This window comes from Calliopsis andreniformis, unplaced genomic scaffold (assembly GCF_051401765.1).
Source record: "Calliopsis andreniformis isolate RMS-2024a unplaced genomic scaffold, iyCalAndr_principal scaffold0048, whole genome shotgun sequence".
NCBI classification, from domain to species: Eukaryota; Metazoa; Arthropoda; class Insecta; order Hymenoptera; family Andrenidae; genus Calliopsis; species Calliopsis andreniformis.
In genome coordinates, this window is record NW_027480457.1 from 967,697 (window position 1) to 992,620 (window position 24,924).

General features: G+C 38.5%; 1 protein-coding gene across 1 annotated transcript in view; it reads left to right on the forward strand.

Moving 5' to 3' along the window:
- LOC143187547 (facilitated trehalose transporter Tret1-like) overlaps positions 1-22,549 on the forward strand; it is a 37,042-nt gene extending 14,493 nt beyond the window's left edge. The window contains exons 3-9 of the mRNA XM_076391769.1: positions 20,881-20,980; positions 21,128-21,763; positions 21,869-21,938; positions 22,020-22,174; positions 22,236-22,274; positions 22,316-22,378; positions 22,431-22,549. Coding sequence (XP_076247884.1) covers positions 20,881-20,980; positions 21,128-21,763; positions 21,869-21,938; positions 22,020-22,174; positions 22,236-22,274; positions 22,316-22,378; positions 22,431-22,549 — 1,182 coding nt within the window. The remainder of the gene's footprint in view (positions 1-20,880; positions 20,981-21,127; positions 21,764-21,868; positions 21,939-22,019; positions 22,175-22,235; positions 22,275-22,315; positions 22,379-22,430) is intronic.
- Positions 22,550-24,924: the final 2,375 nt, after the last annotated feature.

The window sequence follows — 24,924 nt, forward strand, 5'->3', positions numbered from 1 at the left end:
GCGTCGCGCATCGCATCGCTCGCTCGCAGCCTAGCGCGTTACCACCTATGTATACACACAGGGTGTCCCGCGTAACACTGTGCAGTCCATTATTTCCTAACCTGTTTAAGATATAAAAAAACTGTCTACATGAAATTTACATGGTATAAGGGGGAAAATTTATTGGCTATAACAAATTATTTTTTAGTTCACGCACACATATGCGTGATCTTCATATTAATATAAAAACAATATTTGGAAAAAGGGTCTATCTCGAGAAAGGCGTCGATGTGGGCAAACAATGAATAACATGAATGTAGTGGTATTTAGAATGTCACATCTGTAAAAGTTAGACACATACAAATAACATGGGAAAGATGACTGCGAGAATCGCTTGTCTCCGCGAAATATCTGTGATCATAAACGGCCATATCTGCAAGACACTCGTTAACCGTTTCCTACACTAATCCGACATGCCTTTGCTTCCCCCCATGAATTTATCTGCGACTTTTTCGACCTGAAGAAGAGACTACCACCTCTACGAAAAAAGCCTGACCGTGGAAGACCCTCACTCGGTTATGCCAAATAACAAATCGTATTTGAGTACTTTGACGAAGTGATATCCCTAAGAAGTCGCACCTAGAATGATGCGAGGGAAGAAGGAAAGAAACTTCGAAAAGAATCGTCAGTATCAGTCATGATTTTCACCGCCGAAGGGTACAACCTTTCCTTTTTTTTTTGTTTTTGCCGCGGAGTGCCGAGACAACGCGGAAGTTGCGGAACAGATGCACCGCGAAAAGTACCCGAACTGACCGTCACATTTCAGGACTACATTATTTCTAAACGTAGAAACGATGTCGTTCTAAAATAATCCACGACCGTGGAGTTTTTTATTCGGTACGTGTTGCGGTTGTCAGATGTTTTTCTGTGACGGCGTATACCTACAATCAGTAGCTCCTATACTACGACTGTTTTATACCTCAACGGCCGGGATCGGCGGCGTGACCTTGTGGATAAGTATTCAAGCAGCAGATGAGTTCTTCTCCGAATGAGAGAGCTTTAACGATAACAATTGCATGTCTACTTATTTTCTTATCTGAAATTTTTTGGCCATTTTTTGGATTAATGCACCATAGTCAAAGAAATAAAAATCGCTGGTTACGTAGTTTTTATGGGTTGCATTTTGCAGCATATGGCATTTACGGGTTAGGTTTACAATTCTTAGGAAAAAAACATTTTGATATGATTTCCAATGTTTTAATACGCATAATAATAGTGTTGAATCCGTAGAAACAACGGAAGCATTGCTTTCCTTTTTTACTGTAGTGTATCAAATTAAAAAAATGTGAAAAAATTGAGAACAATGGTATTAGTGATATTTATCTGCTAAATTATTATTCCAGTATTGCTACAATAGAGAATCGGCATGTTTCAATTTTTTTTTCTCGTTTTTTATTTTTTATGGCTAGTGTCATTAATTTAAAAATCTGACAAAATTCCATAATTTATGCCGCGGTAGCTATCGTGTTCCTGACTTTTTGAATAATTTTTCATCTAATAGTATAAGAGATTGAGTAATAACGTAGAGATGTTGAATTTCTTGTATAAGGCTTGAGGCGAATAATATAAACTGACTCCAACTGATTCAGCTCTCAATTATTTTATTGTCACACTCATATGCAGTATACAGGAATCTGTAGACGTGCCTACTCGACTGCTCCGAACTAAGTGTTCCGCGTTTAGAAAATTCCGCTCTTAAATCCTACACGAAAAGAAAGATAGTGATAGTGGAAAGAACGAAGAAGGAAAACGGAAGGGACAGAAAACCGGAGAGAAAGTTGAAAGAAAAGAGTCTTTAAGGTCGCCCTGATCTGGTCGCCAAATGTGCTTGATGATGACCAGGCCAGGACGAACACTTGAGAGCGTAGAAATCGAAAGAATAGACAGGAAATCGTAAATACGTCAGGAAAAGTAGAGAAGAGAAAGCTACGAAGACTAAAGACAAAAATATACACTAACAACGAATTTATCACAGCAAGGGCGAGTTGGCCGTTACACACGCCACAGGCTTGAGCACGGCGAGAGATAACGCTAAGCGTAGCTCGTGTACAGTCACTGGTCAGCCGAGCGCTCACTATCCGCGCTCTCTGATTGGTGAATATTTTTCGTTAATAACTTGTTATCAAAGCTTCCGAGAACATTGTTGCAAAGAAAAAAATTGGTTAGAGTCACCCCAGAAATTCCTCTTTAACGGCATCCGCACTTTGTTTGGGACTCCATATATGTATATCTAATGCAAATATATAGAGGTAACAATTCAAAGAAGAATAATTAAAAAAAAAAACACAAATAAGACAGAGTCAAGGATGCATCGGCGACGACTCTATTTGACTCCTTTTCTTCGTTATAAATTAATGCAATTACAATTACAATTTCAATTATTATTTAAAATTACAATTATAAATAAGAAATATAACAATTAGAGGCTCACCAAATCTACTGATTTTATTTCTTTATAAAATTTTGAACTTGGTCAGTAACCACAAAAACCAGATAATTTATATGTAATAATATAATTTATTTATTTAAATGATATTTAAAAATCAATTTTGTAGATCAAAAAGATGAACTAATTTGGGTCGCTAAGCACACGCATACAACACACGCGGTTAGAAATATATTTTACACTAATATTACTTACTAAGACAAAGGATTAATAATAACATAGAAAGAAATAATAACTAAAGAACTGAACTGAAAGTTGAATGTATTTAACAAGGAGAAATTCTACGTTGAACTAATGAATCCTTTTCGTTAATGGAACTTTGGCTCTAAACTCAATTTTTAGAAAATAGAAAGGGAGTATAGGTCCCACGGACTATTCCATCACGCATCTCGCGACTGTAACATGTAGAGTGTCATAGCGTGAACCAAACCGCTGGTGCTGTCTTATTGTAGTACCTTGATAAGGCCCGTTTTTCTCACCAGATTCGTGCAGTTCGCTAGAAACCACGCGTTTGTGCATACATGCGTGATTCTCTTATTCCTGCATTCCTCAACCAGTAGGATAGGTGACGTCTTTATTTTCACATTCATTCACACAATTATAATTATATTGTATATTTCTATATATTACCTATGAATTGAACGAATAGAAGGGATTCCCCAAAACGCTATACGTTTTTGATACATCTGTTATGAAAGGCAGTTTTATTATTATTGGATTAAATTTTATTGGAGAACCACTGGTTGATCCAGGTAGTCTTCGTGGGAAAGATATTCAAAAAAAAATTTAATCGTTACAGTAGAGAAAACATTTAAAAGGAACCATGTGCTGTAAACGAACCGTTTAGTCAGGAAAAATAGCTAATGATTTGCTAGCGGTTTGATTGTGCCTAGTGATCTGAAAACCTTGAAAATGCGGCCAAAATTCAAGTTTTCATCGGATGTTTTTAGAACTTCTTAATATAGAGTTTTTGAGGTTGCTGATGTCGAATCTGAAATAAAAAAGTTCAAATTCAAAATGACGAAATCAATACGTGGTATATAGTGGTTTGCAATGATATTTATATCTTTTTTTATGTTCGAAGGTTTTCAATATTTTTTTTAAACATAAATTAACTTTCTACGATAAACTTCGATTAAATATATTTATAATAATATTTTTATCAGTAGCTAAGATACAAAATATGGAAAAATATAGCTGAAAATTATGAACTATTATCTATAATTCATCTGAATCTAATTCCACGTTATCGAGATACTCAAATATCGCTAAATTGTTTACATCTTCTTCATCATTTTCATTATCGGAATTTTCGATATCACTGTCACTGCCATCTATTGAAAAATTGGACGACGATGGTTGCGACTGTGGTTGAGAAAATGATGGGGGATGTAATAGATAACATTTCAGGTGGAAATTTGATTTTCTTTTGTTAAATTATCGCGCTAATTCATGGGTTCATTGTGCACGTGTTTGTCTCTTGTCGATTCGTGACTGTTTGAGGTGATCCTGTTTGGGCGCTGCGTTCTTCCGGTTGTAGTGTGCCCCGAGTAACATGTGGAAAAGTAACGTTGAGAATTGCGCGCGTAGTTAACTTATCTTTTACAAAATAAAGTGTACCGCTAACCGTTAGAGCGAACCACGCTCAAACTAAAATAATAAAGTCTAACATCTTTTGGTGTTGTTTTTTATTCTCTTTCTAAGTGACATGTTTGAAATAAATGAATCTAAGGTATCCAAGGCCTTATGCAATACATCTTGCAAATTATTTTCTCTACTCCTTTTCCATGCATAAAATTCTCTATCTTGTCTATAAAATTTATGGAATATTAAGCTCTAATAATTTATTGATTTTATGGTGTATGCTTTCTTTCTCTCTAAAAATCTTTTATGTTGCTGCTTTTACGTATTTTAATCTTAATAGTCTGCAGAATCTAATAGATTGTGGGACGTTATTAGTCGATAAAATAAATTGTTTGTTATTATCGGTCGGAGTGGAATTAATGTTGCGGCCAAAAGAAAAGAGTCGGAACTAGTTGAAGCTCTTTGAATTTTTGTTCATATAATGAATGGCTACTACTGCCATCAAAACCATAGCTACAGATTATTTCGTATTCAATTATATTATTATTCATTTCAGAGATCATATTGTGAATTACTTCTGTTTGTACTAATATGAACCACTGTACTATATGGTCTAAAAGATTTTGCAATGGGATTTCTACATTTGTATCGCTTAATGTCATCCCTGCTGGTCTTGAATTTTATTTCCACTCATGAACAACATCGTATTTTGGAAATGTATCACAATTTCTTGGCTTTAATTCTAATCTGGTACTAATATATTATCTTTTACTTAACGCATTGTTGACCGGCCACGAGTTAACACGTGTTTTCATGGCCGAACGTTGCTGACCGGCCACGAGTAAATTCGTGATGCGCTTGTTTTATTAATTTATTAAATTTATTAAAGTTTGTTTATATTGTTTTACTTCCACATCCAATTACGAAATAATAGCCGGTGACATGAGATAAATTTTCAGCAAAATTGCCGGTCAACAATGTGCTAAGTTAGTATTGTACAGCAAAACCAAAGTTTCGTCAAGGGTAAATGGGACTGGTTTTTTCTTATCATAGGGTAACTTTTTCGCATTTTTCTTACCTGTTCGGGACTCTTCTTTGTTTCGTTTAAAATAGCAGCTAAATCTTTTTGCCCTCTTTTTCTGACAGTTATTGCAGTTGCATTCACTATTAAGGACTTACAGTTGTCGTTACAGGAATAGTATTATCTATAGGCATGTAACTTCCCAACGAATGGGAGAAGGAGCCACTCTGTGACTCCTCGTTCACTATACACATTACTACATGAGCCGCATGTACGTGAGCTCTGCCCCTCGGACCACTTTGGATAGCGTCAAAAAGTCGAGAGAGAAGGCGATTATTAATCTTATTCTCTCACACTTGAACCGCTGTATTCAACTGTTCTGGTCGCCGGCAAGCGGCACGAGCGACTACCTACGTGACTTTCATGATTACTCTTATATTTTCACTTTCTGACTTATGTTGAAAAGGGACCTTTCAGTGAAACTCCTAGAGATTTTTATAACATTTTGAGGGACAAGTTTGAAGATCAAACAATGACATTCTGTAGAATATGTTGTGCCAATGTGCATTTCTTATGAACAATTAAAATCACTCTATAGACGTATATTTAGAAAACAGTAGATTTTTCAGGGAAGGCGGTTGGATAACCACAGATAGTTTCTTTCCGAGTGGCAGATCCTGGAATTTCATACCTACCGTAGAAAATCAATTTCCTCATTTCTTTAAAATACTTGAAGGGAATGATAGTGATTACAAGCGTTTTCACCGGAATTCACTTTTTATTCAACAAAAGTATTAAACTCGAGAGTCATGTCCCAACTGACTCTCTATCGGACAACAAGCCTCGAGCTAACCCGCACGCCGAAAAACGTGCGCCCTCTTTTTCTTTTTCGCGCGTGGGTGCTGGCCAATCGGCTTGCTTTGATTCCGACATTTGCACCCTCTATTTTCTTACACGCTAAGCTTAAAACTAAGAAAACGCGCCCGCCTTGTGGGGGTAAGTTCCTCGTGGAAACTTTGGTGACTCATCGGAATTTCCGCCGGGCCCACGCTTGCCGACGAAGTTGACCGCGAGGTCCACCGATGGTCGCGCACGTGCGGACCCATCGCCGTGAGGCCCTTTAGAAATTCCGGGTTTATGATGCCTGCATTGCTATTGAGGCCCGAAACAAAACTCGACGAAAACATGGATACAAAAGAGAAGTTAATAAAAATTTACTTGGCTTTCTCAAAAATAGCTTTTCCGACTTTGCCAGCGTCATAAACCTTGTCACCATCTGCACGCCAAATGTTTCATTTGTTCATGCAGACGAACGCCACATACTTAAATTATTGTACGTAAGGTTATTTCATAAATAGTGCAATTTTTGTATACAAATTTTTATTTATAAATATATAGAGAGTCTTTTTGAACAGCACGGGATAAAAGGGGAATTCTAGAGACTATAATAAAAAAAAATCAAGCATAACTGTTAGAATCGCTGAAATTCAGGGATCTAACGGGGTCCGGATTGGGTGGTTGAGAGGAGGGTGTGAAGAAAAAAAATTGTACAAGTAATCAAATTTAAGTCGGCCCTGATAAGGGCTTAGATACGACGTTTATTTTGACTTTTTTTCGTTTAAAAGAAAACTTTGGGATGGGCCCTTGGTGGTGACGCTGGCCTGTTTCCTTCAGCGACGCTGGCGTCTGGAAAAGAAAATAGCGGTAGAAGCGCACAGGTAAGCGAGCGTATTGCTTTCAAGCTAAACCGTGTCTTTCCGACTCCAGGCTTCGAAAACGAGCCTATGTGGAGGGGGGAGCAATACCTTGACGTATCGTTAAGGTAGTGCAGTGGACTGTATTACCGACGTTTCTTCGCTCTGAAGAAAGCGTCGGCAGACGAGTGTGCAGAGAGGAGGGAGCCTCCTTTTCTCTGATTAACCTGCCTTCCAGGAAGGCTTGCCTCGTACGAATCACGGTTGTAAGCCGAGATTCGCGAGCGTGCGACCTACGGCACTAGCACTAGCTAGGCTTGGTGGCTGATAAAGGCCAGAGGTTGTATCACTCACCGTTCACCGCGACGTACGCATCTATTCATCGCACGCGGGCTGCTACTAAACGGGCGATACAACACGGGCAACGCAGAGTTGATACACTTACGTTTACCCTCTCAGTTTGGTGCCAATATCGTGGCTCAACCAAGAAGAGGTCTTGATTGCTCCTCCGACGAATAGCAAACTCAGGAAATCGAGGTAACCACCGATCCAAGAGTGCAGTTACTCGCCTTTTAAACTATCGCGACTAAACAATCGCTGCTCCTTCGCACGTGTAGTACGTGATTCTCGAAGGGAGTTATAGCGAGCTGCAGTACGATATTACAGCGTAGAAGGCGTCACGAGCTAAGGAACTTGGTGCCCAAATTTCTTAACTCAGCAGACTCTTCTGTAATTGCTGTTCCTTGCTACCGTGCGAGCGATCGGTGCAAGACTAACTTCGACATGCGAGCGCGAGACGCTCCGCGAAAATCGCGGAGTTCCCGAAAATCCGCTACGCGGCGCTCGCTTATCATTGTCTATCTTTGTCTAATGTACCGATTTTGCTCTCTCTCTTTGTCAAGCTCCGATACCCCCACTCGATATCGGGCCTGAGATTCAAACAGTTGATCGTGATCGCTCACCTGTTCGAACTTCAACCGCATCGGATGAAAAAACGAGTCGTAATTCGAAGGTACCGAGTTTATTGTCAACGCAACTGAATCCCCTACCGAAGGCGACCTTCGGTCGGTCACGTACGTTAACGTACTGCGATTCTTGCGGACGAAACAAAGCTTCGAAATTTAACTGTATTTTAAACAATAACGGTGTCTTGTTTAAGGCTTAGTTTGTTAGTTATAAGCATCTAAAAATTAAAAATTTAGTGGAAAGCACCAGAAATAAGCCCGCATGGAAATCTCGAGCAGAGGTTGTCGAACAGCGGAATAGTACTGACGCAAGGGAAGGGAGATATCAGTCACCGTCGAAAAACTGCTCCGAAATTTTATGACACTTGACAAGGATACAGTATCCAAAATTCAGTTAAAACTGACAAATATGATTGAATAACAATTACCTTGTCTATTCATTTTAATCCGCAGACCAACTCCAAACACTCACTATGTGATGGAAAAGGTTAATATGTCCACCTTCATGTAAACTGTCTGTTTACACATCTCAATTCCTTCATTCGCTAATATTAAAACACCATACGAGGGTATCATTGAATAACGCTAAACCTGCCCACTCTTTACTATCCAGAGGGCAAGTGAAAACATGGCCTATGAAATTTTGAAGTGAAAAAAGGGTTACTATGTTAGCCTCCGATTTACCTTCTGGTCCAAATCCACACATGAAAAAACTGCACTCATAATTACACGTCTTCGCGTAGAACTTGAAGGAAAACCGGACTAACAACAGGAATGTCGCGAGACAAAAAACTAGACTTGGAGGAAAAGTCGGCATGTATCATGAATATTGGCACAAACGTTCAATGCGAAGATCCGTCGAAAAACTAACTGCGGCTTCTTGAAAAACTCGTCGAGGACCCCCATAAGACCTAGGGTTGTTAAATACCTTGGTCTTCCTCCGAATGCCCTTAGGTTTACTATAGTCTCTTCGAAAACGGAGTCAGTGCACAAAGTAGGGTCTTCAATGTTTGACATCCAAATTTCTTGCTTTAATGACTTCTGTAAACAAAATTGAACTAACTACGTGATTTAAGTAGCACCCGGCATTTACGCCTCTTGCTCTAATCGTTAGTACACTTTGTTTTCTTGACCGAGTGTTACCAATAATTGATAAAGGTAAAAGTATTTTCGGTAACTCTTTAGGATTAAGGCCTCCCCACTGAGTTTTCTGCGCCTTTGCTACATTGTAGATTTTGACGTGTAGATTAAGAATCTGGAAGAAAAAATTGTCACTTACTTCTCGTTTTCGAGATATAAAGGTTTATATTATGATGCGGGCACTACTGTATCAGTTATACAGTACTGGTGGAATGGAGTTCATGCACATGCGCTAGTTCTGCGGATTCATGGAATGCGCATGGCTACTTCTCAAAGCTTGAAAATCTAGCAAAAATAGTTTATTAGATAGAGTGGCCTTTGTTTATTCGGCAAACATTTTGGAACAGAAATCTTAATTTACAATAATTAATGTAGAAATAAATATTTGGTTTAACTTCACCGTGTGTTTAGAAATATTTATATAGAAATTATTTTTGACATAAATATATGTATAAGTATTGACTTCTTTGCTTCTGGAAATAAAAAGGAATGGTTTGACTGCAACCCCTGTTTTATAAATATATAAGTTCAGGTGCCTGCTCTATATTGCAAATTAGTAAAGTAGATATTATACATGTTTACTTTATCAGTACATACACTAATATGTTTGCTACGTATTGCATACTATAGCAGCTAGTATTATAAAAAGTCACTCTAAAAGAACATAGTATCATGTCTGTATTGCATGCAACGAATTGATAAAGCAAGCATATTTAATAATATTTGTTCTATTAGTTTGTCGCAACAATGAAGATCAACTATCATTAATTTATACAAACGTAAAGCATGTAGTTTCAGTAACGCTAACTTCAAAATCATGGTATGTATAAGAACATTATTACTTTATGTACTTATAAAGCAAGCATTTTCAATCATGTTCACTTCATACGTTTACAATATAAAAGTAGAGCAATAGTTTGTGTATACTACTTGTTTAGCAAGGACATAAATTAATGCTCTTTTGCTATATTGCGAACTATATTTCACTAGCATGCATAAGCGTTTCATAACTCCGCGTAAGATGCGCATGCGCATGAGCTCCATTCTGTCAGTACTGTATAACTGATACGGCGGCGCCTGCATCATAATATAAACCATTATATTGTTATGTCCTAACTAGTTATGTCTTTAACACTTTAAAGTGTTAAAGCACACCTTGATTAAACTTTATCTTATGTGTAGTGGAAGGAGAGAGGGGAAAGTGAGCTAGTAGATTCCGTTTAGGTTTAACAATTTCATATATATTAAGGAAAGTTACGAATTACATACCAGCTCGTCCGGTCTGTCAGTACAATTTCAGCGTTGCCACATTGTAAGTTATCGGCTTGCTGGTCGCTGTTGGTCGCTTCTCAACGCGGTTTTCCTTGTCGTACAGACTTTCCTATTTCGAACTTCGCGGATTCACTCAACGCGGTCTATGGAGGCGGATTTGGATTTCGCGCAGTACGTTCAACGAGACCTTCAACTCTTATGGGGTTTTCCGGTTCAACGTTACTATACGCCCTCGCTGTTACAATGTTACAGCTCTCGCGTGGGTGGCAATCAGAGATTCGTTCTGATCTGTCACTTTTCCTACTCGAACACGAATTTGTACTTGAATCACGACTGGACTAACTCTGTCTCTGGCTCTCTTTCAGACTGACGCGCGCTGACGACTGTTGTTCTTATATTATTCCTTTTTGTGTCATAACATCAAATAAGAGAACTCTTACATCAGTTTGCCGAATCAGCTCGATAGAGTTAGTCGTAATCGTTCGCACGCTTGACTACATATTTCGGAATGTATCAGCATTTCTTGCTGATTGACACCAAAAAAGGGGACCAGGTGAAGGCCGGTTGTAACAATATTTCGAAAACGAGAAAAGGGCGATAATTTTTTCTTCCAGATTCTTAAACTACACATCAAAATCTACGATGTAGCAAAGGCGCAAAAAAATTGGTGGAAAGACCCTAATCCTAAACAATTACGTATTTTCTTGACACTTAAATAAGCGTGTCAAAATGAATTCGAAATTTTGCTTCAAACGAGTCTACTCCGAAATTCTTTTTGGATATTCGTAAGCAATTAACGTAGATATCATACTCTTCCGAGTGTGCTGTGGATTTACAGTGATCGTGCAGTGACCTGGTTTACAGTGACCCCGCGCGGTGTTATACACACAGCAGTGCACAGGTAATTCGTAATCAACGCGACCAACCAACAAGTTTTGTGTACTGGCAACTGCTTAATTTTGCGAATTTCGCAACCGATAACGCAAAATCTTTAGGTTAATTTTGAAACTGTATTCAAGAAAGATGTAAAAAGTTTAAATTCGTCCAAGAGTTAGCTATAGAGTCACCGCAGAATCGCAGCATGCTTAGAAGGCACTGGTATGACAATTGCGTATAAAAAATATTGCATATTATTGCGTATAACAAATTGCAGTTCAAAAAGAATTTCGGAGTGAACTCGTTTGAAGATGAATGTCAAATTCAATTTCAATATCATAGACCGATTGTGAACAATTGCTTTATGTAAACAGAAAGTAGAAATTTGCAGGTGGTTATTTAAAAATACGTGAATTATGTTATCATAAAATGGGACATGATATTTTACTTTCAAAAATGTAACCGCACGTTGACTGATTTCAAACTCCGTTTATTTAAAGATCAAGAAAATACATCTAGCTCTATCAATTTTTGGTAATACCTCCTTAGGAAACCAAAGACTGCTGGCTATTAGTGCAAGAGGCGTAAATATTGAGCTCGATTTAACTAATGTAGTCAGTGTAATTTTATTTACTGAAATCATGAAAGCAAGAAATTTGGATGCCAAACATTGAGGACCCTACTTTGTGCACTGACTCCGTTTTCGAAGAGACTATAGTAAACCTGAGGGCATTTGGAGGAAGACCAAGGTATTATCAACCCTAGGTGTTATGGGGGTCCTCGACGAGTTTTTCAAGAAGCCGCAGTTAGTTTTTCGACGGATCTTCGCATTGAACGTTTGTGCCAATATTCATGATACATGCCGACTTTTCCTCCAAGTCTAGTTTTTTGTCTCGCGACATTCCTGTTGTTAGTCCGGTTTTCCTTCAAGTTCTACGCGAAGACGTGTAATTATGAGTGCAGTTTTTTCATGTGTGGATTTGGACCAGAAGGTAAATCGGAGGTTAACATAGTAACCCTTCTTTCACTTCAAAATTTCATAGGCCATGTTTTCACTTGCCCTCTGAATTGTAAAGAGTGGACAGGTTTAGTGTTATTCAATGATACCCTCGTATGGTGTTTTAATATTAGCGAATGAGGGAACCGAGATGTGTAAACAGACAGTTTACATGAAGGTGAACATATTAACCTTTTCCATCACATAGTGAGTATTTTGACTTGGTCTGCGGATTAAAATGAATAGACAAGGTAATTGTTGTTCAATGATATTCGTTAAGGGCTTAGGGTAGTCACGTGACTTTACGAGATTTCTTGGTCGGTATCTGCCGTTACAGTTTTCTTTACAGAAATAAAATTATCCACAGACATGTGGCTGCCTAATGAATGCGAGATGGAGCCACACTATGATTCCCCCTCCACCATACACACTACTATACGAGCCGTATGTACGTGAATTCGGCCCTTCGGATCACTTCGGATAGCTTCGGAAAGACGAGAGAGAATGCAAATGTCAAATCTTACTCTCGCGTTTCTGAAACGCTATTGTGGTTTGGTCCAAGTCGCTCGCAAGCGGCATTGAGCGGCACGAGTCACTCGTAAAATATTTCGAGTGGAAACTCTGGTTTATCTGCAAAACTAAATCAGTTTAATAAAAATTACTTTTCGAGTTTATGTAACTTGAATGTAAAAGATGATATACTTACAAGTTTTACACTTTCTACGTTCTTGATACCAGCCTTTAAAAAACAATTAAAACAAGTTCATAATGATTTCATATTAATTTACTTACAAACAATAACAGTAAACGAATTTTAGTTATCTCTTTGTATATGTGGCGAATTATTTCCAATTCGTTTCTCCTTCCGGTTTGGTCTGGGTTAGGTCAGGGTTAGCTCTGGGTATATACAAAATAAGAGGAGACGTTGCTAAAAATACATTAATTTAATATATTTATAATAATCATCAGAATCTCGGTTGCCGCTGCGACCCCGACCGCGGCTTCTCCCATACTTCCATTTACGGACTTTCTTTTTAAAATCCCAGAACTGTAATATGAAAAATAGACACATGTTATTCACGAAATTTACTTCGTTCTTGAACAAAAAATGAATAGATAAATTACTTAGCGCTTTAGCATAAGATCGCCTATGATCTACGTATCTTTTGTCGTCATGCCTCCTCTAAAGCTTGCACTGACTCCGGCGTCGGCGTCGGAGTCGGCGTTGGTGTGGGCGTCGGCGTCGGCGTCGGCGCTAGCTTTAGAGGAGGCATGACGACAAAAGATACGTAGATCATAGGCGATCTTATGCTAAAGCGCTAAGTAATTTATCTATTCATTTTTTGTTCAAGAACGAAGTAAACTTTGTGAATAACATGTGTCTATTTTTCATATTGTAATTTCGGGACTTTAAAAAGAAAATCTGCAAGCGGAAGTATGGAAGAAGCCGCAGTCGGGGTCGTGGCAGCAACTGCGATCCTGCCCTGGGGGAAGAGGCGGTAACGGAGGGAAAAATTTAATTATAAATTATTATAATTAAAAAGTAAACATATTAAATTAATGTATTTTTAGCAATGACTCCTTTTATTTTGTTTATATCCAGACCTAACCCAGACCTAACCCAGACCTAACCCAGACCTAAGAACATATAAATATTATAAACAATTTATATTCTTTATTTTTAGTTTATTATTGCATGTAGAATCGCTCTTTCTCGATTGTATCAGCTTGTATATCAACTTGTTTTAATTTAATTTTTCATACAAAATACACAGAGAATGTCATCGTTTGATCTTTAAACTCATCCCTCAAAATTTCATAAAAATTTTTGGAGATCTGACCGAAGAAACTCCATTCGAGTCGAAACGTGAAAATATCTATATCAAAAAGATTGCGCGTGCCTCGTTGCGCTTGCCGGTGACTTGGACCTAAGCGTTTCAAGCTTCTTTCCGAATCTTTCCGAAGCCGTCCGAAGCGGTCCGAACCGCCGAGCTCACTTTCTGTTCGAACCTTACAATGTCACTCGGAATGAGTTTTCATGGGACTTCTTGTGGGACATGAACGAAACACGCAGCTCGTATAGTTGCATGTGTAGTGGTACGTCAAATTCTCGAAACTCGCGTGCCAACTCAGGGCAGCACGGGCCTCCTGATTAGGCGCCGCCTGGTCTGTTCAAGCGGAACTAAACTTGTCACTTTTTTACTCTGTTTTATCTCTAACCTCGCAAAAAGCACTGCAAAATCGCGCTGTCGCTTTACGTCCTTATATTGGAAGGTTTTGAGATGGAAAAGGACTCATTCGATAGAGGAAGGTTCAATCTAGCCCGCTCTGGTCATGATTTCGCTCAGAACAATCCCTAAATTAGCTAAAAATGCTTAGATTTCATGACTGTGAATTTGTCGATTTTTGCTTTACTTTGAACACTCATATTACTGAACATCAGCAGAAGCTGATTAAATAATGACCAGAGCGGGCTAGATTGAACCTTCCTCTATCGAATGAGTCCTTTTCCATCTCAAAACCTTCCAATATAAGGACGTAAAGCGACAGCGCGTAAACCTCTGTTTTTGCCTAATTTTGTCGGTAATGTCACCGCCCTGACATATCTGATCCTAGGCCCTTAAGGGGGTACGATCAGATATGTCAGAGCGGCGATATTACCGACAAAATTAGGCAAAAACAGGGGTTTACGGCCTGACACTTTTCGTCCTTATATGAGATGATTTTAAACTGGGAATGGGTTCATTCGAAAGAAAACAGTTCAATGCAGCGCAGTCAACTCGCGATTTAACGAAATTCTACTGATATTTAGTAATACGAGTGTTGTAAAGTAGAGCAAAAATCTACCATTGACAGCTATGGAAATTTAAGCATTTTTATGTAATTTAGAGAATGTTTTGATCGAAATCGCGAGTTGACTGCGCTGCGTTGTACTTTTTTCTATCGAATGAACCCTTTCCCAGTTCAAAATGTTCCCACATAAGGACGAAAAGTGTCAGGCCGTAAAACCATACAACAGTATTGCTTTTGGCTGGGTTATCGATAAAACAGAGCAAAAAATGTGACAAATTTAGTTGAGCATTTGCAAACCAGGCGACGCCTAATTTGAAAGACTGCCGATGTGGAATCGGAATCTGTGATACCCAAATTAACGATGCGAGTTACTGAAAATTTCCCCCTCCACTACACACACCACCTTTGGAGTCGCGTGTACGTGAGCTCGACGCTTCGGGCCACTCCGGCCATATTCGAAAAGTCAAAAGAGAACGCAAGTGTAAAGTGAACCTTACTCTCTCGCTCTTTAAATACTGTCCAAGTTGCCGACAAACGACACAAACCGCGCGCGATATTTTCATTTGTCCAGACATATTTACGAAAGCCCGAGAAGACAAGAATACGGAGCCCGTCTTTTGCTATCATGCAGGTTCAAATCTGTGACTTTTTTATTTCATACATAATTTTTAGTAGCTTTTTAACTTTAGAATTCCTCGCTTCATATATTACTTCATTTATAAAATACTGTAGAAAATATAATTCATATTTTAGCCACACAGATAGCCATAAAACACAGTTGCATCGTTCTCATTTTTTTACAACCAGTCTTTTATGGAATGAAATAATAATTTGAGTCATAATAATATAAAATCAAATTTATATAAAGATTGGAATTGTATATTAAAATTACTTGTAGAATAAAAAAAAAGTTGCAGGTTTGAACGGGATCGGAACTCGATCAATGGTAAAGACATAGATGACAGGTATAGGATCCGTGCATCTTGACGTTCATCATTTCATTACGGTTACGAGGTGAGATTGTGAGATCCTATACACGTCTGATGTCACAGTTACATTGTGTATAATGAAGAAATAAATGCAGTAGATCACATGTATGTATATTCAAAACAGTCGTGTGCGTTTGGATACACCACCAGACATGCATAGGGAATTGAAATATCTCAATACCGTCGATTAGCTGTTGCGATTTCGAGTAACACTCGGTCATGTTCGGCTCGTGTCGTATATCGCATCGCTCGCTCCTAACCTAGCGCGTTACCACTTATGTATACATACAGGGTGTCCCGCGTAACACACAAAAAAAAACACACAAAATTAAAAAAGTGTTTACATGTCATTTGCATGGTATAAGGGGGAAAATTTATTGGCTATAACAAATTATCTTTTAGATTATTATTTTCAAAGATACGATAATCAAGTTTAGTTTTTTAAATAGAACTATATACTTTTTTTCAAATCATTTTGTAGTGCGTTTCAAGATAAATTTAACGACATAGAAATTATGTATCTGTTTTCAAATGGTTTTCGAGATATTGGATACGAAAATTTAGTGTTTTTCAGTACAGGAAAATCTGCTCGAGTAGAGAGCATCGCAGGAAATCTCGCCTACGCGTCAAGTGCCACATGCCATACATTGTTCCTTCAAACCAATACGGGAGGGTCTGCTGCAGGAACAGTAGGCCCAAATTCTGGAAATGGTTTTCCTGTGAACCTGACTATCATATCTTTGAAAATAATAATTTGAAAGATAATTTCATCTAGGCAATAGATTTTTTCCTGTATATGTGTAGATACAGTAATGTTGCCGACGAGAGCTGTTTCGTCTACACGGACGAGAGCCGCGGTCTATCCCCACTACCTCGTATGATGTGTGCCTCCGTGTAACCAATTCTTGGAACCATCGCGTACAAGCTCGATACCCCAGAACAAGGCGGCCATAAAAAACAAAGATAGCATTAAGGATTTAAATAGGAAAAATTGAAGTTTCTTATTCGCAAACAGATTTTCACGCACGTAACACCAGTAAATTCCTTGTGCTCTCCCGATGAAAATGATATTAAACACGACAGGATTCCGATTATTTATAACATACATAAAACTTGATTTATAGAAAGAAAGGTCACGTTCATTTACGTATACAGTAATGTTACAGACGAGAGCCGTGCTCGGGTCTCGTAACGGCTCTTGTCGTGTGAACGAAACGGCCCTCGATCGTATTATTACTGTATTTAGAATCCAACGATCCTAATCCAGACCTAACTCAAAATATACATACACACATACATATATATATTAATATTTCTATTTAAAATTGGTTTGAGTTTCATTAGTATCTACTTATATATGTAAAATAATATATACTTCTATATTCTATATTCTATGTATATATAAAAAGGATGAATAATATCTAGCGAAATAATAAATCGGAAAACGGACAAGTAAGCTCTTTCTACAAATTAAGTTATTAAGTATCTTTATTATAAATAATCGGAATCATGTCATATTGTGATATCATTTTCTTCGGAAGAGTACAAGGAATCGATTGGTGTTACTTACGTGAAAATCCGTTTGCAAATAAGAAACTTCAATTTTTCCTATTCTTAATCCCTAATGCTATACTTGTCTTTAGTAACGTCATTGATTTCGGGCATCGAGCTTGAGCATAGACGGTCGAGCGAAACCCTTTTTTTTTGCTTCTTCGGTCGTGCATCAATTATCTTGGCGACCGAGAGTAAAGGAAGCCAAATCGACTACCAGAGAAAGGCATCGACGTGGGCAAACAATGAATAATATGAATGTAGTGGTATTTAGAATGTGACACTTGTAAAAGTTATACACATACAAATAACATGTGTCGTTTGATAAATACCACTACATTCACACGATTCAGTGCTATATTGTATCACAGAAAATATCTTAGCAATCGGAAACATCGCGCGTGGCTCGTGCCGCTTGCAGGGATTAGAACAGTTGAATATGGCGTTTCAAGACTGAGAGAGTAAGACTCATATTCGCACTCTCTCTACTTTCCGCAAATGTCCGAAGTCGGTCGCGAAGCGTCGAGTTCACGTACACATAGCTCGTATAGTAGTGTGTGCAGTAGAGGGGGAAATTTTATAAGCTACCTCCCGAATTCGAAATCATAGAAAGGCTCCATCTTGCGTTCATCAAGCAGCCACGTGTCTGTGGATAATACTATTTCTGTAACGAAAACTGTAATAGCAGATACCGACCTGGCAATTTCGAAATGTCACGTGACTACCGTACCCCCTTAAGGGGGCAGACTCCTTCGGGGCCTACTCCGAATCGATCGAAGCGCTGTTGCGAAAAAACGGGCATTAGTGAAAACATATAATTTATACATGCGACATTTGATAATGTGGCATCTAGCGTTATCCTGTTGAATTACAAATGAGAAGTGCGAAGGTATAATTGCCAAATCGCATCGTAGGAAAGTTCTGTCACGCTGTTGCCACATCAATTACAATTTTATGCATCAGTAAATCTCTACTGAATACGCCTTGAGCCGATATTTTGCTTCATACGAATATAGAAAAGGACGGTGCGAGCGACAAAGAAAGAGTATCACGAATGAAACAATACATATGTGCCCAAAATTATGAAAGTGGTCTAAGAAACAACATTTTCGTATGAGATTCACACAAAATTTCACATTTATAATAAATGTTCATTAATCAACACTAATTATAATGTTACGTAATATAAAAATATTTTCTAATTTATTTAAATGTAATCCTTTAAATATCCCAAAATAAGAAATATACAATTTAGACCACTTTCATAATTATGGGCATATATATATACTAATATGTGAAATCCTAAAACTTATATATATAGAATAAATAATTCATTAAATTCATGCTACTCATTCAATCATTCATTCATACTTTTTAAGAAATAAACAAACGAAATTATTTTAATTTTTTTTTACTTAAAAATAAAAATTTTATGAGTGGTATAATTGTAATCTGTGAAAAGGTATACAAAAATTAGAATTATTTAAAATAAAAATTGAAAACAAAAAAAATTAAAAGCTACCACGAGATTCGAACCGGGCACCTACAGATTATGAGTGAATGCCTAATTCACTCAACTAAGATATTTTCGTGTAAAATTAGTGGATTAAACTATAACTTCTGGAAGAATTCCAATTGTTTGTTTATAGTAAATAATAACTATTGAAGAATAATGATTTGTAAATCACCTTTACTTGCTACATTTTCATCGATGCAAGGGTCACTCACACTGAACCTCTCGTACTGTTTGCAACGAGTGCAAGACGTTGCGAGTATTCATTAGCAATGTTATAATTTATACATTTAGTGAACAATAAACATGTATCATAATATAATGACAAAAACATTATAGGGGTATATATTTTTCGTAAAACCACTCGTTTCAGGGACCAATTTCGCACAAAATGCAGTTTAACTAGGAATGTTATTATTTTGTTTATAACGTAAAAATTCAAAATTCTATTTTAGCCGTGTTTTGTGTTTTGGTTCATAGTATTTGCATACAAATTTGCAAAACGATCGATCAGCATGTTGTCAGTGAAAACAACGCCAATATACTATATTTTAATATATTTTTTAAATAAATTAATATTTTTAAAAACTATTTACATAGGTGGATTCGTCGTTTAAAAATACACAATCGCCCCATTTATATCATTTTGCTATACGCACTAGTTTTGGAGATATTAAACGAAATATGTTTTCCACCCCCAACTTTGGGGGTGGAATACAACGTGTCGAATATTTTCGGCTATTCTACAATCCTACAAAGTTTCATCAAAATCGGAGACTTTCACCTCGCGATGTTCCCTTATTAGTAAGAATCAAAATCTCGGCTGGAGTTGGATTCGTTCAAGTTTTCCTGATGGGCAGAATTGTAATATGTACATACATATATGTGGCAACAGCGTGACGAAACTTTCAATACGTTTTGGCAACTAAGCCTTTCTTGCGTCTGTATTCGTGTATTCGATGAATACGCCATTCAGCTGTCAAATTCTAGATTACATTTACCGACTGATCTGTATTTTTATCGATGCTGATGGTAATATGACCAAATTGATTGAGATATATCATTAACGCTTTTAACGGCAAATCGTTGAACTATTTTTGTGTCAAAACGGGTGCACAACGAAAATTACGCTTTACGCCTTCAAGAAGTGTTAAATTGAGGAAAATCGCATTTCCACGATATTGTGCTAATTCAAGGAAGGGTGCTCTGGTGTGCTATGAGTGAAAAAACCATTAAATCGTGAGATATTTGCGAAAATGTCACTTCGGCAGCCATCTTGCTAGTTTACAACAGCGTCTGTTTCATGCTTACAGTTTATAATTTTACAGTTTTCTCAACGTATAGTGTTTATTGGAGTTTAAACGGACCAGAGCACCCTGTAGTGAAGTCTACTCGTGGGTTCTGTAGCCGCGAAAAATTCATTTATGCAAGTATCGAGACGTAAAGCGTAATTTGCGAAACCGTTGGTCTCTCTCGCTCATCGCGTATACTTGTATGACTTTCTTTGCTTGTGTGAGCGCACGCACACAGCTCAAAACACAAGGAGTCTGCCCCCTTAATTTTAACTGGATTTCGGATCCTGCATCCTTGTCGGATCTCCTAAAATTTCCGAGCAGCTATTCGACGGTGAGTAATCTTGCCCGGCCCTTGCGTCTGTGCTATACTGCTGTACGGACGACAACTGCTCGAGGTCTCCGTGCTGACTCATTCCTAGTGGTTTCCACTAGATTTTTAAACGCTTGTGAATAACGAATAATGTTTCAAGGGCGAAATCGGTATTCTTGATTTTCGTCTTATTTTGGTGTCTAGAATCACCCCTTGAAGTTCCGATTCAAAAACACAGTGTATGTACTCTCTACCGCTATCAAGTATTTCGCTTTAGTTTTGTAATATTTATATTTGTAGCAAGGTATTTAGTCACTTGAATAAGTATATAAATAAATGATTCTTCGTTTCTTTGTTGATACTTGTAGTTATTAATTTATGTACTTTTTTTATAGGAACTGTACGTGGCGAGATTCTTGGCAGGTGTAGCCTTAGGATTATTCATTTGCGTTGGTCCGATGTATATAGGTGAAATATCGTCTCCAGATACACGAGGTACCGGAACTGCTTTAATAGGCATAGTATACAATACTGGCATCCTTGTAACATTTATTGTTGCTCCTCATCTATCATTATCTTTAATGGCTAGCATATTTTTGGTGATCAATATTGGTTTCGCCATTACTGTCTGTTTTATGCCAGAGTCACCATATTTCTTGGTAATGAGAAACAAAACGGATGAAGCAGAAGGAACATTAGAAAAATTAAGAGGTAAAACTGATGTTTCTGATGAACTTCAAACAATTGTTAACTCGCTGTCAAAGACAGAGAAAGAAGTTGTAAAAAGTGGTAGATTAAAGGACATTTTCACATCTCGCGGCAATTTTCGTGCCTTCATTATTGTTACGCTCTTTAGTGTGACACAACATTTCGGTGGTTTCTTTACAATTCTCATATATGGTCAGTTAATTTTCAAGTCAATTCGTAACGTAATGTCCGACTATACAATAAATATTGTTATTGGTGTTACACAAGTGATCTCCTCACTTATAACAAGCTTCTTGGTCGACAGAATTGGCCGTAAGCCATTGATACTTGCATCTGGCGTTGCTGCTGCTATTTGTAACCTCGTGATTGGTCTTTTCTTTTACGCGCAAAAATATTTGGATGTAGATGTGCAGATGTTCACTTGGGCACCGTTTATATCTTCCATTGTATTAGTCTTCACATTTAATTGCGGCCTAGTTTGTTTACAGATTGTTCTAATGTCAGAAATTTTCGCTACTGAGATTAAAGCAGTTGCGACATGTCTTGTAGGTGTAATGACAGGAATATTAGGTACATTAGGGTGTAAACTTTACATATGGATAGCTATAACATTGGAGTATGGTCATTCAATACCTTTTTTAACATATTTTGTAATTGTTGGACTTTGTACTATAGTTGTCTTTCGTATTACACCAGAAACAAAAGGTAAAACATTTGTGGAAATTCAAAAAAAATTAAATAAACAGTAATACGAAAATTTCTATATAATTAGCTATGATAATTATATATTTTGTAAACATTTGTAAATTTGAGTTGATAAATACAGAATTGGATTGTTTGAAATCATCAATGGAAAGTGCAGTGTTTGTTGTTCCTCGTTGTGTGGAATATTGAACGATAATAATCTATCCAATCGAATATCCAAAAAATCTGCTTTAATATGGTGTAGGATGTTGAGGGTAAAGACTGGTACACTCAAAAGTACTTTAGGGTGTAGAAATATTAATGGTCACGGTCTTAGGGGGTGAATTTACACCTCTAGATCGGTGGATATTTGTATGTAAAATTACTCCGCAAAATTGTTAGTAACATTAAGCATTAATCTTAATTTCTTTTATTAAGTAGTCGTACCCAGTTCGTTGAGTAGAAAAATGCTTAGAAGGAAAAATATGCCGCAATCGAACCGTTTAGTCAGGAAAAATTGTTAAAAATTTGGCGTCGGTTTGATTGTGTACAGTCACACGTAGAAACATGGGCCTACCACTACTCTGCAACGCGGCAACGTCTACCCTGAACGTGAGACCCAGCATAGTTGTGTGCGTTCTCCAATACAGGAAATATAGAATGGTGCATTGATCCTATAGATCCAAATCGAATAAGTAGCAGAGTAATGGCGGGTCTTCAACGATTATGGGGTGCGGAGGGGGGCTGACGTCATGGGAACGAGCGGGGATGATATCATCCAGGTGCTAACGTCACAAGGGAGAGGGAGAGGACCCCCACAGGATTCTTTATCCAGACTTTACCAACAGATGGTAAGCAGGTAATCTTAATAACCGGACCGTCAATAATTTAAAACTTACACATTATCCATCGTGATGTAGGTAATTTTAAAAATTAAATCGTCGATAATCCGAATCTTCTACATTATCCACATTGCTTGTGTCAATACACATTGATGAGTAATACTGACAATACTCTGTTAGCTTTTGTTCTCTTTACTCACACCCTCATTCTTTATAATACTCAACATTTCCTATGCTGCATCGTGTCATTGTGCTGTCAGACTTTAATGCAGTTGATCGTAGAGATTGTTTCCGAGAAACCACATACTGTTCATCGAAAAGGAAGTAGAAACGTAAGCGTAGATAAAAATAAAGTCCTCATTCTAACATAATGTATTATACAAATCAAATCTTTTTATTTTTCATGTAATACTAATATTAATATTTTTACCATTTTATAGTATCTGTAGAAAAAACATAAAATAATAAGGAATCTTAACAAGTTTAAACATGTTGCATACTTTGTGACGTTGCGCATAGCGCCGTCCCCGGGTATCGCAGTCGGTAATATTAACGAGAAGAAGGACCGTACGGGCCCCTTGCGAACACCTGCTGAGAGACGTCTCCTGGGGGAAAAGTCGCGTATTAAGAATAGTTGCTAATTTCGGGTGCCTCCGTGCCGAGCGTGCACGACATTTCAGGGCCGTAGAAGATACCTGAGGGACCCTGAGGCCGTCCCCGTCCCCTGACCGTGCAGTTCCAGATTCAGGCGCAGTAATGACACCGGATGTTGCAAGGGCCCTCCACCCTCGGAGTTGAAGGACTTGCCGCTTCCGCGGTGGACCAAAGGGCCGAAGAGGAAAACCACCACCAGATAGATGGTTCCGCGGCGCCGCCCTTCTCAAGAGGCTCAAACGGAAGGCGAGGGTGGAGGCGAGCCCGTAGATCGTTGCCCAGTCGGCCAGAGCCACAGAAAGTCCTGGGGGAGTCTCCACATTGGCGGACAAATGCAGATCGTCACCGGAGAGGAGCGGGGCCTCGCTCCTCACATACGCGCCTGGGCCAGAGCGAGTACGCGGTGGGGCTGTAGCGCTTGCGCTGGGGAGGGACGTGCCGCGAATCGAGGGGGGTCGCATGCGCGCGTGCCGAGTGTCGTCACTCGTTGTCGAAGCGGCGAAGATAAGCGAGCGAAATTAGGGTAAGCCATTTGATTACCTTGGTTTCAGAAATTTCTTGGGCACAGAGTGCCGGTAGTGCGAGGCGCGACTCGGGTTTTCTTCCAGGGCGTCTTTAATACCGCGATAACGTATTCGCGTCTGATTTGTAACGCTAATTCGACTAAAATTGTGACGGGCGAGTCCGCGTGTGCCGAAGCGTCGGACACGTGTTTGTTAACACCGACCACCTGTGGTCTTCCTTCACCGTGCCGTCTGCACGGTGCCGAATTTGTGATAAACATCTGTGGGAGACAAATTGAGTTTAGTTTTGTTATCGCGATAGCCCGCTTTTCCTGCGTTTCCGGACCACGACCCGTCCTCTTCCGCCGAGCTAGCCGAGAAAAGCCGCCGTGCGCGTTCTGCAAGTGTCGCGTAGTGTTGTTAGATTTCCTTAAATCGGTACAAAAGTGCCTGGCGCCCACCCGGACAATCGGTCTTTTAGTAGAGCGACTTGCAGGGCGGATACGGCGAAGTTATCAGGTCGTCTTGCCTCAAGCTCACGGCAGCTCGACGCAGGAGGGCTCCGCGAAAAGAATTCAACAGAGAGTAAAACACCTGATAACTTATAACGTATAAGCATCTACATTCCTTTAATTTTGAGAGAATTTGTATGATGAGATGTTTCATAATCTTTTCTATTTTAATCTTACAGAAGAAGCAGTATCCATTAATTAATGGTTACAGAAAATTAGCTTATTGAAGGAATATTAGCAGTTATTGGAGATGGCGGGGAGATTTAATTGTACATGAGTTGTGAATTGAGGAAGAAGATTGATAACTTTTGGGGCTTAGAAGATTATTTAGGATGGATTATTACTACATCGACTGGGAAGAATGATAGTGTAACTGTGCATTATCGGGCTTTTTCCCCGCATCGAGCTGCCGTGTCCTCGAGGCAGGGATACGTGATAACTTCGCCGTATCCGCTCCGCAAGTGGCTCGGTAAAAAGAACTGTTGTTCAGAGAGGCGTCAATCACTCTTCGTTCCAATTAACGAGAAATTCAGAAA